The sequence below is a fragment of the Oncorhynchus clarkii genome, chromosome 17 (genome assembly GCF_045791955.1).
Source record: "Oncorhynchus clarkii lewisi isolate Uvic-CL-2024 chromosome 17, UVic_Ocla_1.0, whole genome shotgun sequence".
NCBI classification, from domain to species: Eukaryota; Metazoa; Chordata; class Actinopteri; order Salmoniformes; family Salmonidae; genus Oncorhynchus; species Oncorhynchus clarkii.
Window position 1 is genome coordinate 6,999,231 of NC_092163.1, and position 16,072 is coordinate 7,015,302.

Below are 16,072 nucleotides of genomic sequence, written 5' to 3' on the forward strand. Positions count from 1 at the left end.
GAGGGGGGGAACAGTAACACGGGGAGGGGGGGAACAGTAACACGGGGAGGGGGGGAACAGTAACACGGGAGGGGAACAGTAACACGGGGAGGGGGGGAACAGTAACACGGGGAGGGGAACAGTAACACGGGGAGGGGAACAGTAACACGGGGAGGGGGGGAACAGTAACACGGGGAGGGGAACAGTAACACGGGGAGGGGAACAGTAACACGGGGAGGGGGGAACAGTAACACGGGGAGGGGGGGAACAGTATCACAGGGAGGGGGAAACAACACTACTTTTGATCAGAGCTGTAGGTTTATTTGGTCATCAAGTAGTGCACCATATTTAGGGAATAGGGAACGCAGCTAGGTGTCTGTATGAACAAAGTCCAGTTCCCCTCGTCAAAACACCTGAGAACCCTCTCACCTACGTGGCTGCTTCCAGCTGTACTGCTTTAAGGACCCGCTTTCCAGTTCTCTCCAGTTCCTACACTCAGAACACTGGGCCTGTGTGCCAAATGGCACCCTATTCAGTGCTCTACTTTTGACCAGAATCCTATGGGCCCTAGTGCACTAGTAGAGAATAGGGTGCCATTTGGGGCGTAGCCCCGAGGTTCCTCTCACCTGGTTTGCTGCTCACACTTGTGCCTCTTCAGGGACCCACTCTGACTGTAGCTCCTACAGCACTCTGTGCATTTGTACGGCTTCTCTCCTGTGTGGACAACCATGTGCACTTTACGAGACGCCGAAGTGATGAAGCACTTGTCACACTCGGAGCATTTGTATGGTTTCTCCCCCGTGTGTCTCCTCATGTGCTGTGCTAGATGCCCACTCTGACTGTATCTCCTACAGCACTCTGTGCATTTGTACGGCTTCTCTCCTGTGTGGACAACCATGTGCACTTTACGAGACGCCGAAGTGATGAAGCACTTGTCACACTCGGAGCATTTGTATGGTTTCTCCCCTGTGTGTTTCATTGTAACGTGGTCTTTCAATTGGTACCCCTGTTTGAACTGCTTCCCACAGTCCTGGCAAGAGAACGGCGTCTCCCCGGTGTGCTGTCGCCGGTGGATCATAAGGGTGTGCGGCCGGGCAAAGGTCATGGGACACTCTGGGCAGGACAGCGGGCGCTCGCCGGTGTGGCTCAGCCGGTGATACTTCAGACTAATGTAACGGACAAAACTCTGGCCACACTCCGGGCACAAGTACGGTTTATTCCCGCTGTGGGCCGTCATGTGGCTCTTCAGGTGGTCGGAGATTTTGAAGCTTTGGCCGCACTGGGGGCAGACGTAGGGCCGTGCGTCGCTGTGGAACCGCATGTGCCGGGTCAGGTTGGATTTGAACGTGAAGGTTCTGCCACATTGGAGGCAGGCGAAGGGGCGCTCCACCTCATGGATTGGTCGGTGCTCGTCTAGACTGCCTTTCCGGGAGAAGGTTTTATGGCACACCTCACAGGAGTGCGGCCGGTACTGTGTGTGGCTCCGGGAATGAAACTTAAACTGAATTTTGGAGAAGAACTTCTGGCCGCAGTCTGGACACGGGAACCTGGGGACCTTCTGGTTGCGAGGCCAACATTCCAGGTCAGACCGCAACGCAGCCGGATTGAATGGCTGAACGGTAGACGACTGCAGCTGCCTCCCTCCATCCTGGTGGTACAGGGGGGCATCCTTCATCTTCATACCCGAGTGATGTGCATCTGTCCTGGGGTCGCTCTCTGTAGGTCCCCTGGTGTTACCCATGTCTGGGTCGTAGCTCTCTGGCTTCACAGAGTTCAACCAGTGTTCATCACTTCTTGTCCCGACAGGCAGCTCGTCCATCTCTTGTTTCACCTGGTTTAGAATAAAATATCTTTATTTTCCCAGAGGAAACTTCAGTGATAGTAAGATACGTCAAGATATCTAGTAAATATATACAGTACACTCGGAAAGTATTCAGACCCCTTGACTTTTTCCTCAATCTTACATTAGCCTCGTTCTAAAATTGATTTGGGGGACCCCTCAATCTATAAACAATACCCAATAATGACAACGCAAAAACAGTTTAAAAAATGTTTGTTTGTAAATGTATTAAAAAGTAAAAAACTATCACATTTCCGTAAGTATTCAGATCCTTTACTCAGTACTTTATTGAAGCGCCTTTGGAACCTTTGGCAGTGATTACAGCCTTGAGTCTTCTTGGGTATGACGCTACAAGCTTGACACCTGCATTTGGGGAATTTCTCCCCATTTCTTCTCTGCAGATCCTCTCCAGCTCTGTCAAGTTGGATGGGGAGTGTTGCTTCACAGTTGTTTTCAGGTCTCTCCAGAGATGTTCAATCGGGTTCAAGTCCGGGCTCTAGCAGGGCCACTCAAGGTCATTCAGAAACTTGTCCCGAAGCCACGCCTGCGTTGTCTTGGCTGTGTGCTTAGTGTGGTTTTCCTGTTGGAAGGTGAACCTTTGCCCCAGTCTGAGGTCCTGAGTGCTCTGGAGCAGGTTTTCATCAAGGATCTCTCTGTACTTTGCTCTGTTCATCTTTGCCTCGATCCTGACTAGTCTCCCAGTCCCTGCCGTTGAAAAGCATCCCCACAGTATGATGCTGCCACCACCATGCTTCACAGTAGAGATGGTGCCAGATTTCCTCCAGACGTGACGCTTGGCATTCAGGGAATGCCAGAGAATCTTGTTTCTCATGGTCAGAGTCCTTTAGGTGCCTTTTGGCAAACTCCAAGCAGGCTGTCATGTGCCTTTTACTGAGGAGTGGCTTCCATCTGGCCTCTCTGCCATAAAGGCTTGGTTCGTGGAGTGCTGCAGAGACGGACGAACCTTCCAGGAGGACAACCATCTCCACAGAGGAACTCTGGAGCTCTGTCCGAGTGACCATCGGCTTCTTGGTCAGGACTCTTGGTGGTTCCAAACTTCTTTCACTTAAAAAATCCTTCGACCTGTGTTCTTGGGGACCTTCAATGCTGCAGAATTTTTTTGGTACCCTTCCTCAGATCGGTGCCTCGACACAATCCTGTCTCGGAGCTCTACGGACAATTCCTTCGACCTCATGGCTTGGTTTTATCTCTGACATGCACTGTGAACTGTGGGACCTTATATAGACAGGTGTGTGCCTTTCCAAATCATGTCCAATCAATTGAATTTACCACAGATGGACTCCAATCAAGTTGTAGAAACATATCAAGGATGATCAATGGAAACAGAATGGACCTGAGCACAATTTTGAGTCTCATATCAAAGGTTCTGAATACTTTGTAAACATTTCTAAAAACCTGTTTTGCTTTGTCATTATGGGGTATCGTGTGTAGATTGATAAACATTTTTTATGTGGAAAAAGTCAAGGGGTCAGAATACTTTCCGAATTAACTGTAGCTGCAACATTCACACAGATACAAATGGTATAAAAGATCTCAATTACATTTTAATTTAAAAGCTACAAGTTTAAACCTACCTCTTGTTTTGCTGCGTCAGGCCTCAAGATGGAGCGGGAAAATTTGAGAATGATCTTGGGTTTATTTTTGCTTCCCTTCAGACAGTGCTGATGTCTAGACACTAGTGATACCTGGCTAGAAACACTTTTGTTGTCAGCAGAGTTGTGTCCATTTCCTGTGGATTGTTTCTTTCCTCTGCTGGTGGTGTTTTTCTTCTTCGTTGGTTTTCTACCTGGTTTGTTGTTCTTCGGGTTGTTCTGGTTAAGTCTGGGAGCACAGAGAGACAGTTGATCCTTTGTCAGTCTGTGGAGTCTCAAGATGGGTAAAGAAACAGCAGCGGACATCTTGAGTTGATTCAGGTTAACGCTATGCAGAGAATCTCCTTCCTCCATCTTGAGTTGATTCAGATTAACGCTATGCAGAGAATCTCCTTCCTCCATCTTGAGTTGATTCAGGTTAACGCTATGCAGAGAATCTCCTTCCTCCATCTTGAGTTGATTCAGATTAACGCTATGGGGAGAATCTCCTTCCTCCATCTTGAGTTGATTCAGGTTAACGCTATGCAGAGAATCTCCTTCCTCCATCTTGAGTTGATTCAGATTAACGCTATGCAGAGAATCTCCTTCCTCCATCTTGAGTTGATTCAGGTTAACGCTAAGCAGAGAATCTCCTTCCTCCATCTTGAGTTGATTCAGGTTAACGCTATGCAGAGAATCTCCTTCCTCCATCTTGAGTTGATTCAGGTTAACGCTATGCAGAGAATCTCCTTCCTCCATCTTGAGTTGATTCAGGTTAACGCTATGCAGAGAATCTCCTTCCTCCATTTTGAGTTGATGTAGTTAACCTGGGCAGAGAAACTTGTTCTGTTAAACTATGCTGGTGCCATGTGGGTAACTGTGATGGCTTGTCTTCTCCTTATAAGACAGCTCTAGGCTGGTGCCATGTGGGTAACTGTGATGGCTTGTCTTCTCCTTATAAGACAGCTCTAGGCTGGTGCCATGTGGGTAACTGTGATGGCTTGTCTTCTCCTTATAAGACAGCTCTAGGCTAGTGCCATGTGGGTAACTGTGATGGCTTGTCTTCTCCTTATAAGACAGCTCTAGGCTGGTGCCATGTGGGTAACTGTGATGGCTTGTCTTCTCCTTATAAGACAGCTCTAGGCTGGTGCCATGTGGGTAACTGTGATGGCTTGTCTTCTCCTTATAAGACAGCTCTAGGCTGGTGCCATGTGGGTGACTGTGATGGCTTGTCTTCTCCTTATAAGACAGCTCTAGGCTGGTGCCATGTGGGTAACTGTGATGGCTTGTCTTCTCCTTATAAGACAGCTCTAGGCTGGTGCCATGTGGGTGACTGTGATGGCTTGTCTTCTCCTTATAAGACAGCTCTAGGCTGGTGCCATGTGGGTGACTGTGATGGCTTGTCTTCTCCTTATAAGACAGCTCTAGGCTGGTGCCATGTGGGTGACTGTGATGGCTTGTCTTCTCCTTATAAGACAGCTCTAGGCTGGTGCCATGTGGGTAACTGTGATGGCTTGTCTTCTCCTTATAAGACAGCTCTAGGCTGGTGCCATGTGGGTGACTGTGATGGCTTGTCTTCTCCTTATAAGACAGCTCTAGGCTGGTGCCATGTGGGTGACTGTGATGGCTTGTCTTCTCCTTATAAGACAGCTCTAGGCTGGTGCCATGTGGGTGACTGTGATGGCTTGTCTTCTCCTTATTAGACAGCTCTAGGCTGGTGCCATGTGGGTGACTGTGATGGCTTGTCTTCTCCTTATAAGACAGCTCTAGGCTGGTGCCATGTGGGTGACTGTGATGGCTTGTCTTCTCCTTATTAGACAGCTCTAGGCTGGTGCCATGTGGGTGACTGTGATGGCTTGTCTTCTCCTTATAAGACAGCTCTAGACTGGTGCCATGTGGGTGACTGTGATGGCTTCTCTTCTCCGTATAAGACAGCTCTAGGCTGGTGCCATGTGGGTGACTGTGATGGCTTGTCTTCTCCTTATAAGACAGCTCTAGGCTGGTGCCATGTGGGTGACTGTGATGGCTTCTCTTCTCCGTATAAGACAGAGCTGGTCATCATCTGTAAGAAGTAATGGAGAGACATGTAAGAATAAAGAAGAATATCAACTAGACAAAATCAAATTGACAAAATCATAATAAGGGAATCCAAGGCCTGTTCACCCCGCTATTATCCAGAAGGTGAGGTCCATACAGGTGCATCAAAGCTGGGACCGAAAGATTGAAAAACAGCTTCTATCTCATGGCCATCAGACTTTTAAATAGCCATCTCTAGCAGGCCTCTCTCTATCCAGTATCCTGCCCTGAACTTAAGTCGCTGTCACTAGCTGACTATCACCCAATTACTCATCCCTGCACCTTAGAGGCTGCTGCCCTATGTACATAAGACATGGAACACTGGTCACTTTAATAATGTTTACATACTGTTTTACCCATTTCATAAGTGCAGTATATTCTAGTCAAGTACATCTTATTCAACTATTGCTGTACATACAGTGCCTTCGGAAAGTATTCAAACCCCTTGAATTGTCCACCATTTTGTTACATTAAATTCTTACTCTAAATTGAAAAAAATAAATACTAAAATCCTCAGCCATCTACACACAATACCCAATAATGACAAAGGGACTTGTGAATGGTTTTGTGATGAAACAAAGTTGTGGTTGAATATTCTGCCACTGTCTTCTTATTGAGGCAAGGCATATGACCTAACAGGTTCTAGAGGAAACAATGCAATCATCACAACACATAGGTTGCAATATGTTTTTGTTGGGCTCGGAATCGTCCGCCACAGTGGGTGGACGTGTCATAATGGCCATAAAAACACGGAAATGGTTCCAATGGTTTTTTCCGACATTAATTTCTCACATTCAAATGAATTGTGTGTTTGGTGTACGCTTACCTTGGCCTGACGTTTTGATGCCTTGTAATTCTCTCTTGGACAAGGGAGTTTTATCACTATATTCACCTCAATTTACTCCCCAAAATGTTCTATGCTAATTATTGATAAAAGTTATCTTGTCCGAGAGACCGTTGTCATCAGAATGTCACGCCAGGGTAAGCCTACACGAAACACTGACCTTATATTAAGTAGTTCTAAATTCCCAGATGGAAAAATGTATTGTGAAAAAAACGATTGGAACCATTTCCGGGTTTTATGACTCGTATCACAGAAAGAACAATGAGACAGATATTTCAGTGGATGTATACATGTGAAGCATCTGCTTGGTGTTTCCACTCACTACCAAATACGTAATTACAGTTAATATGAGGAAATCAGTCAATTGAAATATGGGGAAACAGATATGCATCTGTTGGTCACATTAGATTTTAAAAAATTGAAAAAAATGGGCCTCAGGATCTCGGGATCTCAGGATATTTTTGTGCAATCGATAAAATGCAATTGTGTTCGTTGTCCATAGCTTATGCCCATACCATAACCCCACCGCCACCATGGGGCACTTTTCACCACGTTGACGTCAGCAAACCGTTCGCCCACTCAAACGCCATACATGTGGTCTGCGGTAGTGAGGCCGGTTGGACCTACTGCCAAATTCTCTGAGGTGAAGTTGGAGGTGGCTTACGGTAGATAAATGAACATTAACTTATCTGGCAACAGCTCTGGTGGACATTCCTTCAGTCAGCATACCAATTGCACGTACCCTCAAAACTTGAGACATCTGTGGTGTTGTGTGACATAAGTGCATGTTTTCGAGTGGCCTTTTATTGTCCCCCAGCACAAGGTGTACCTGTGTAATGATCATAATCAGCTTGTTGATATGCCAGACCTGTCCAATGGATGGATTATATTGGCTAAGGAGAAATGCTTACTAACAGTGATGTAAACAATAGTTCAGCAAATTAAACATGGGACCAACAGTTTGTTGCGTTTATATTTGTGTTCATTGTATGAGCAGAACTGTCCGAGTCTATATTCAAGTAATAATAAGAAATTACCATCGACCACGCCCATAAATTGGGGGACACAATCATTCTTTCCCATTCACCACCATCTTCGTTGTCGATTTTACAACAATAACAAAACATGTTCAATGTACATGTAACCAGATAAAAAATCCCGACCTGCGGATCGCAAACAAGGAAATAAAGCCTGTGTGCCTTCAGTCTATTCGCCATTGGAGAGTGGGAAATGCAGGGAGCAGGTGTCCCAAGTACAGTAGGCAACATGTGTGTGAAAAATATTTGATCACAGGTAATAAATTTAACTTGTTTAGTATAGTTCATTTGTAACTCCACTCGCTACTTGTAGCTGTATAGTCTATGTGTTGTTGGTCGTGGTTTGGTTTGATTATGTTCCGGTCGGAAGCTAGCTACAGTAGCTAGCTGCTAACGTTATTAGGTGAAAAGGGGCACGAGGGAAGCCCTAAATTATTTTTAAAAAAAATCTAACTAGGCAAGTCAGTTAAGAACAAATTATTATTTACAATGACGGCCTACCCCAGGCTAAACCCGGACGACGCTGGGCCAATTGTGCGCCGCCCTATGGGACTCCCAATCACGGCCGGATGTGATCCAGCCTGGATAGACAACAACTGCATTAACTGTCAAGTCTAGAAACGGACAGTCTACCTGCAGAGATGGAGGCAGCAATCTTCAGCGGGTATGAGTGATCCGAGTTGGTCCGACAAGCTAGTACATTTATCTCTGGGAAATAATTACGATCCCTGTTTGTAATAAACACTGTTATCCATACACAGGGTTGCCAGGTCATGTGAAAAACCTGTGCAAAAGACCTGGAAACGAGGACAATTTTTTTCTTCACATCAAGAGATGAGTTGTAATAAACCATTTTCCCATAACGTTATTATCCTATTAACAAGGAACATAGACGTAACTACATGCTAAATGTGTTATGCGTGAAGCAACGCAGAGTGCCTGGATACAACCTTATTGGACATATACTACAAACCTCCAGGGTGCCTTATTTCTATTATAAACTGGTTACCGACGTAAAAGTTGTCTGATATACCACAGCTTTCAGCCAATCAGCATTCAGGGCTTGAACTCGGGTTATAATTGTAAATAAATCACTTTTGTGCATAACTATAGATCAATCCACAGAGTTTAAGTGATGAAAGTTGGACAATGTTCAGGGACGGAGGATCTACAAATCTGAGCGAGAAACACTTGGATGGAAAAAAAACCCTGCATGTTTGGCTATTTTCTGTCAATTGTGCTGTTAGTATGAAGCCAGATGTTAAGATGACAAACTGTTATAAATTGACCATTTGTGAGATTACCTTGTCACTTTAATAAGCAAAGGCTACAAACTAAAATCTGGGGTCATGATTGTAATTCAACTTCGCCATGGTTTGCCTAGATGCAGGTATTTGCTTAGATGTAGCCTATAGCCCCTGATAGGCCTACAGCTAATAGATAGTCTACAGTAGACGAGGCAAAATGTAAACTGAACAATTTAGCGTATTGCTTAGTTCAAATTAATACTCATTTATTCTACATGAATAGTTTGGCGATTTGAGGTAAGAAGTGCTTGTGTTTCCCAATAACCTGCTGGGATGGGCTACTGAGGATCGGTCTTAATTTCAATCATTGGATAAAATATTCATATGTATATCAACTGAATGTTTGTCAACAGCCAGTGTTTATTTTTTAAGAGAAATGCCATGGCGACTGCGGTGCAACTTAGAAGTAGCCCAAAAACCCGCAACCCGTGACCAATACATTTTCACCCGTGACATAATTTTCAAAGTTGCCCAAATGTCAAAACTGCGAACATGGCAACCCTGAACAGACAGATCAAAGGAAGTTGTGACTGCTTCTGCTGCTCTTCTTGGTCAAGACATCCACATTACCATTACTGCCACCTAGCGGAGCGGAGGAATTAGACATTTCGTTCCATTTAATAGATGTACAATACCAATTAGATAGATTCTTATGGGTTTCCCCTATTCATCTGTGCGTGTACGATCTACAATCATTACCTCTAACATAAACCTTAAAGAGACAGTATAAACTGAGTGTACGAAACATCAGACACCTTCCTAATATTGAGTTGAACCCCACCAGCCACCACTTTTCCCTCAGAACAGCCTCAATTCATTTGGGCACGGACTCCAGAGACGCTGGTCCATGTTGACTCCAATGCTTCCTACTGTTGTGTCAAGTTGGCTGGATGTCCTTTGGGTGGTGGAACATTCTTGATACACAGGGGAAACTGTTGAGCGTGGAAAAACCCAGCATTGTTGCAGTTCTTGACACAAACCGGTGTGCCTGGCACCCACTACCATACCCCATTCTTTAACCTGTCTCCTCCCCTTCATCTTTAACCTGACTCCTCCCCTTCATCTTTAACCTGACTCCTCCCCTTCATCTTTAACCTGACTCCTCCCCTTCATCTTTAACCTGACTCCTCCCCTTCATCTTTAACCTGTCTCCTCCCCTTCATCTTTAACCTGACTCCTCCCCTTCATATTTAACCTGACTCCTCCCCTTCATCTTTAACCTGACTCCTCCCCTTCATCTTTAACCCGACTCCTCCCCTTCATCTTTAACCTGACTCCTCCCCTTCATCTTTAACCTGTCTCCTCCCCTTCATCTACACTGATTGAACTGTTTAACAAGTGACATCAATAAGGGATCATAGCTTTCACCTGGTTAGTCTGTCACGGAAAGAGGTGTTCTTAATGTTTTGTACACTGTAGATCTTTTCATTTGTTAAATAATTAGTTTACATTAAAAAAATCTCAATTTATTTCATGATTTGTTACAGAATTTGACTTCGGCATACAAATGTGTGACAACAATGTATGATATAGAATGTTTTGACAATGATGTATTTCCTTAATGACATATGACCATCATTCACACACATAAAATGGGAGTAAATAAAAGTCAACAATGAGTCGAACCAAAGCTTAGATCAAAGCTCTGTAATTCAATGTAGTCATAGTATTGATTTTCACATCACCATCTTGTATTTTGCTCCATAAGTCATCAACCATCAATTTGAACACAGCTCCAACTGCCACTAACATCACCATGGTGACCACCACACCAGACCCTTCTTTCTCCATTACTGAGTGTGTTGACATTGAAGTGGTTTCCACCATCTCCTCTCTCTTCTCCAGCAGCTCAGTGACTGTGGTCACCTTTCTCCTTGTTGTTGAAGACATTATATCTGCCCCTGCAGGTACTGATTAGTTGTAGCAGTTGACTGTTGTCCTTCAGTAGGTCCTCCACTGGTTTCTCCTCTAGCTGGTCTCCCCTCCAGCTGGTATCCCCTCTAGCTGGTCTCCCCTCTAGCTGGTCTCCCCTCTAGCTGGTCTCCCCTCTAGCTGGTCTCCCCTCCAGTTGGTCTCCCCTCTAGATGGTCTCCCCTCTAGATGGTCTCCCCTCCAGCTGGTCTCCCCTCTAGCTTGTCTCCCCTCTAGCTGGTCTCCCCTCTAGCTGGTCTCCCCTCTAGCTGGTCTCCCCTCCAGCTGGTCTCCCCTCCAGCTGGTCTCCCCTTAGCTGGTCTCCCCTCTAGCTGGTCTCCCCTCTAGCTGGTCTCCCCCAGTGAACAGCACCATGGTGTACATTAAATACTTCTCTAAAGTTCTCCTGGATCCACCTCATGAGGGTATCCCTCTGCAAACCTCACCCCCTGATCACCAGCAGGAACGTGTGAGATCCTGGAGAGGCGGAAAGACCCGGGGTGTGGTCGACGTGGCGGGAGGCCCGGGGTGTGGTCGACGTGGCGGGAGGCCCGGGGTGTGGTCGACGTGGCGGGAGGCCCGTCCGGTTGACCCTCTAGCGGTAGTAGCAGCTGGCCCAGTCCAACTCTCACAATCTGTGGTCATGGCAACCATAGAGTGGTGCCCATGATGGTGTTTCCTGCTGAACTCTGACCCTGCCCAATGTTACCAATCAGAAGCAGCCTCAACGCTGCCACTATGGAGACAGTATTACAATTCCGTTTATTGAGCCGTTCGATTCATCAGTTAACCATTTGGGCAGGACCGTTTCAATACAACTTCCCTATGTAGGGCCTAGTCCTGGGATAAAAACCCTATTTCAATGGAGATTCTCTTGCTTTTTAGTCCAGGATCTGGCTTAATCTGTGTCTGGGAAACCTCCCTTGAACAACAAGTAAGGTTTTTTTATTTATTTAAATTTTACCCCTTTTTTCTCCCCAATTTTGTGGTATCCAATTGTTGTAGTAGCTACTATCTTGTCTCATCGCTACAACTCCCGTACGGGCTCGGGAGAGACGAAGGTTGAAAGTCATGCGTCCTCCGATACACAACCCAACCAAGCCGCACTGCTTCTTAACACAGCACGCATCCAACCCGGAAGCCAGCCGCACCAATGCGCCGGAGGAAACACCGTGCACCTGGCCACCTTGGTTAGCGCACACTGCGCCCAGCCCTCCCTAACTGACCAAGCCCTCCCTAACCCGGGCGACGCTAGGCCAATTGTGCGTCGCCCCACGGACCTCCCGGTCTTGGCCGGTTACGACAGAGCCTGGGCGCGAACCCAGGGACTCTGATGGCACAGCTGGCGCTGCAGTACAGCGCCCTTAACCACTGCGCCACCCTGCATCAGGTAAGATTTCATCACAGTGAAAGTGGTTGATTTCATTGAGGGTTAAATAATTGATAGAAGAGTGAATTGGCCTAGAGATTTCCCTGGTCAGGTGATCTTATATTTTCAGTTCTACTGGGGTAAGAGTTTAACTGCAGTAAATTCATGAGGCAGTTATACATTATATTTTTCAAGAATCAATGGCTACGTGTCCAAAAAGTCCCAAAATGAATGTACCAATCACAGATGGTCCTTTTTTAAGTCCTGTATAAACAAAGTCCAGTTTCCCTACTCAGAACACCGGAGAATCCTATAACCTGGTTCCTTTCACCTGGACTCATTTTAAGGATCGACTCTCCATTGCTCTCCAGTTCCGACACTGAGAACACCGGGACGGTGTCCCAAATGGCATATAGTGCACTACTTTTGACCAGAGCCCTGTGGGCCCTAGTGCACTTTATTAGGGAATAGGGAGGCATTTGGAGGTTCCTCTCACCTGGGTTTCTTCTTACACCTGTGCCTCTTCAGGGAGCCAGTTTGACTGTAGCTCTTACCGCACTGCGTGCATTTGTACGGCTTCTCCCCTGTGTGTCTCCTCACGTGTTGCGCTAGATGCCCACTCTGACTGTATCTCCTACAGCACTTTGTGCATTTGTACGGCTTCTCCCCTGTGTGGACAACCATGTGCACTTTACGCAACGTAGAATTGACAAAGCACTTGTCGCACTCAGAGCATTTGTATGATTTCTCCCCTGTGTGTTTCCTCATGTGCTGCGCTAGATTCCCACTCTGACTGTAGCTAATACCACACTCCATGCATTTGTACGGCTTCTCTCCGGTGTGGACAACCATGTGTGCATTACGGGCCCCCGAAGTGACAAAGCACTTGTCGCACTCAGAGCATTTGTAAGGTTTCTCCCCTGTGTGTTTCCTTCTGACGTGGTCTTTTAGCTTGCACCGCTGTTTGAACTGGTTCCCAACGTCCTGGCAAGAGAACGGCGTCTCCCCGACGTGTTTCAGCCGGTGGATCATAAGGGTGTGTGGCCGGGCAAAGGTCATGGGACACTCTGGACAGGACAGCGGGCGCTCGCCGGTGTGGCTCAGCCGGTGATACTTCAGACTCATGTAACTCTGACCACACTCCGGGCACACGTACAGTTTACACCCACTGTGGGCCGTCATGTGGCGCTTCAGGTGGGCGGAGATCTTGAAGCCTTGGCCGCACTGGGGGCAGACGTAGGGCTGCGCATCACTGTGGAAACGCATGTGGGGGGTCAGGTTGGATTTGAACGTGAAGGTCCTGCCGCACTGGGGGCTGACGAAAGGACGTTCCGCATCGTGTATTGGTCGGTGCTCGTCCAAGCCGGCTTTCCGGGAGAACGTCTTGTGGCACACCTCGCAGGAGTACGGCCGGTACTATGTGTGGATCCGGGAGTGGAACTCCAGCGTGGTTTTGAAGAAGAACTTCCGTCCACAATCTGGGCACGGAAACCGGCAGACCTTCTGGTTGCGAGGCCGCCATTCTGGGTCGGACCGGAATGCAGTCAGATTGAACGGCTGGCTGGTAGCCGACCGCAGGCGTCTCCTTCCATCTTGGAAGTACAGGGGGGCATCCTCTGCCTTGATACCCAGGTGATGTGCAGCTCTCTTGGGGTCGCTCTCTGTAGGAGGTCCCTTGGTGTTACCCATCTCTGGGTCGTAGCTCTCTGGCTTCACAGCGTTCAACCAGTGTTCAATTTTTGTCCCGACAGGCAGCTCGTCCATCTCTTGTTTCACCTGGTTTAAATTAGAATACCTTTATTTTTCTCTGAGGAAACATACAAACCAGTCAAGATATCTAGTAAACATATACTGTAACATTCGCACAGACAGATATCTAGTAAACATATAGCTGCAACATTCACACAGACATATATATAGTAAACATATAGCTGCAACATTCACACAGACAGATACAAATGCGATACAAGATCTCAATTCAATGTTAATTTAAAAGCCACAACTTTAAACCTACCTCTTGTTTTACCTCGTCAGGCCTCAAGATGGCGCTGGAGAGTTGTAGACTTATCTTGGGTTTGTTTTGGCTTCCCTTAGGGCGACCCCACCACTTAGGGGCCGATGATACCTGGCTAGAAACACTTTCACTGTCAGCAGAGTTGTTTCCTTTTCCTGTGGATTGTTTCCTTCCTCTGGTGGTGGTGGAGTTTTTCTTCTTCGTTGGTTTTCTGCCTGGTTTGTTATTGTTCTTCTGAGCAGCGAGAGACAGTTGATCCTTCGTTAGTCTGTGGAGTCTCACGATAGGTAAAGAAACGAAAGCAGCCATTTTGAGTTGATGTAAGGTGAGTTTCTCTGGTCAAAAGTTGCTGAAGCCTGACAGATCTTACTTAAAATACATATCCAGGCATTGTATCAACTAACCAAATCATGTTATAGCAATCTGTCAGTCTATAACACCGTTGATGGTGTGGCAGGCAACCATTGGTTGATGAATGTAACATCTGAGTAGGTGAACATTACCCCTAGTCTCAATCTGGGCAGGGGAACATTACCCCTAGTCTCAATCTGGGCAGAGAAACGTGTTCTGTTAAACTAATGTCTCAGGGTCTTGTAGCTCTAGGATGGAACCCTGTGGGGAATGTCTTGTCCTCTCCTTTAAAAACTGAGCTGGTCATCATTCTAGGGTCTTGTAGCTCTAGGATGGAACCCTGTGGGGGATGTCTTGTCCTCTCCTTTAAAAACTGAGCTGGTCATCATTCTAGGGACCTGTAGCTCTAGGATTGAACCCTGTGGGGAATGTCTTGTCCTCTCCTTTAAAAACTGAGCTGGTCATCATTCTAGGGACCTGTAGCTCTAGGATTGAACCCTGTGGGGAATGTCTTGTCCTCTCCTTTAAAAACTGAGCTGGTCATCATTCTAGGGACCTGTAGCTCTAGGATTGAACCCTGTGGGGAATGTCTTGTCCTCTCCTTTAAAAACTGAGCTGGTCATCATTCTAGGGACCTGTAGCTCTAGGATTGAACCCTGTGGGGAATGTCCTGTCCTCTCCTTTAAAAACTGAGCTGGTCATCATTCTAGGGACCTGTAGCTCTAGGATTGAACCCTGTGGGGAATGTCTTGTCCTCTCCTTTAAAAACTGAGCTGGTCATCATCTGTAAGAAACAATGGAGAGAAAGTCAATAAGAATTAAGAAAATTAAGCCTACAAAGTAAGAAAAGAGGCATATCAACCCCCCCCCAAAATAGAATTGACCAGAATAAGAATAATGGAAACGAATAGTATCATCTCTCCAAAGTAGATATATTAATATAGTAAAGATGCCCTATGCAGGAATCCCTCCGCCATTTCCTGGTTGATAATGTTGGAATAGTTCACCTACTTTCAGTTTGACAAAACCAGCATGTATAGTGTAGAGAATCATTGTAGCCTAAACCGCTGTGAAATATATTTTCCATAACTAGTATAGTATTTTCAGCTGTCTGAAGCTGGTGTACAAAACTGAAAGTAAAAGATGCATAAAACACAAAACACATTTTATGAACAGGAAGCATAGAAATAGTACACACAGAACAGATCAACCGCTTCTAAGACTTGCTTTCAATGAGAATGACAGATCTATAACTTACATTTCTATGTGAATTTGGTCGGTAGCCCAAAAAGTTACATATTGCATCTTTAAATAAACAATTATTGGTATCTAAGACCGTTTTTTTTTAAATTACTTTTAACATCCCTAAACTAAAAATCCACAAGATAACTCCAGGTTAAATAGAACTTCATGGTGAAATACAACACTAATTACATGTTGCTGTAAGAGTCCATCAAATGCATTCTGTTGGTGCAAAACGAATCCGTATCTAAAGTTACTTTTGGATAAATACCGCATTGATTATTTGATAGCTTATTTGAAGTTTATTTGATAGCTTGCATTGTGGAAAGCGAAAGCTACTGTAGTTATTCAGTAGCTAGCTAATCGATGATGCTTGGTCAGCTAGCTCTGGTCTACTACTGCAACAGACATCTATCTACCTGCAGGGACGGAGGCAACAATCTGCAGTGGTCATGGCTGGTACGAGTCGATTTACTGAGAAGCCTGTACATTTAATTTCAGATAAATAAT

At 45.9% G+C, this 16,072-nt stretch overlaps 3 protein-coding genes across 3 annotated transcripts; all 3 read right to left on the bottom strand.

The window, feature by feature from the left end:
• Nucleotides 1-369: 369 nt before the first annotated feature.
• On the bottom strand, nt 370-4,778 carry LOC139370070 (uncharacterized). The gene is made up of 2 exons (XM_071109383.1): nt 3,415-4,778; nt 370-1,810 (listed from the first exon to the last, which is right to left on the bottom strand). Exons 1-2 carry the CDS (start codon nt 4,216-4,218, stop codon nt 602-604), a joined length of 2,013 nt encoding a protein of 670 aa, XP_070965484.1. The 5' UTR covers nt 4,219-4,778; the 3' UTR covers nt 370-601.
• Nucleotides 4,779-12,719: 7,941 nt separating this feature from the next.
• On the bottom strand, nt 12,720-13,221 carry LOC139370430 (zinc finger protein 722-like). The gene is made up of 2 exons (XM_071109902.1): nt 12,782-13,221; nt 12,720-12,726 (listed from the first exon to the last, which is right to left on the bottom strand). Exons 1-2 carry the CDS (start codon nt 13,219-13,221, stop codon nt 12,720-12,722), a joined length of 447 nt encoding a protein of 148 aa, XP_070966003.1.
• On the bottom strand, nt 13,005-15,057 carry LOC139370179 (uncharacterized). The gene is made up of 2 exons (XM_071109515.1): nt 13,970-15,057; nt 13,005-13,731 (listed from the first exon to the last, which is right to left on the bottom strand). The coding sequence occupies exons 1-2, from the start codon at nt 14,276-14,278 to the stop codon at nt 13,372-13,374; spliced, it is 669 nt and encodes a 222-aa protein (XP_070965616.1). The 5' UTR covers nt 14,279-15,057; the 3' UTR covers nt 13,005-13,371.
• Between the last annotated feature and the right edge of the window lie 1,015 nt (nt 15,058-16,072).

Coding starts and splice junctions, on each gene's coding strand:
- LOC139370179 (XM_071109515.1), bottom strand. CDS start 14,278: ATGGCTGCTTTCGTTTCTTTACCTATCGTGAGACTCCACAGACTAACG. Junction 13,732..13,969: donor CTGACGAGGTAAAACAAGAG/GTAGGTTTAAAG, acceptor AATTTAAACCAG/GTGAAACAAGAGATGGACGA.
- LOC139370070 (XM_071109383.1), bottom strand. CDS start 4,218: ATGGAGGAAGGAGATTCTCTGCATAGCGTTAACCTGAATCAACTCAAG. Junction 1,811..3,414: donor CTGACGCAGCAAAACAAGAG/GTAGGTTTAAAC, acceptor ATTCTAAACCAG/GTGAAACAAGAGATGGACGA.
- LOC139370430 (XM_071109902.1), bottom strand. CDS start 13,221: ATGCGTTTCCACAGTGATGCGCAGCCCTACGTCTGCCCCCAGTGCGGC.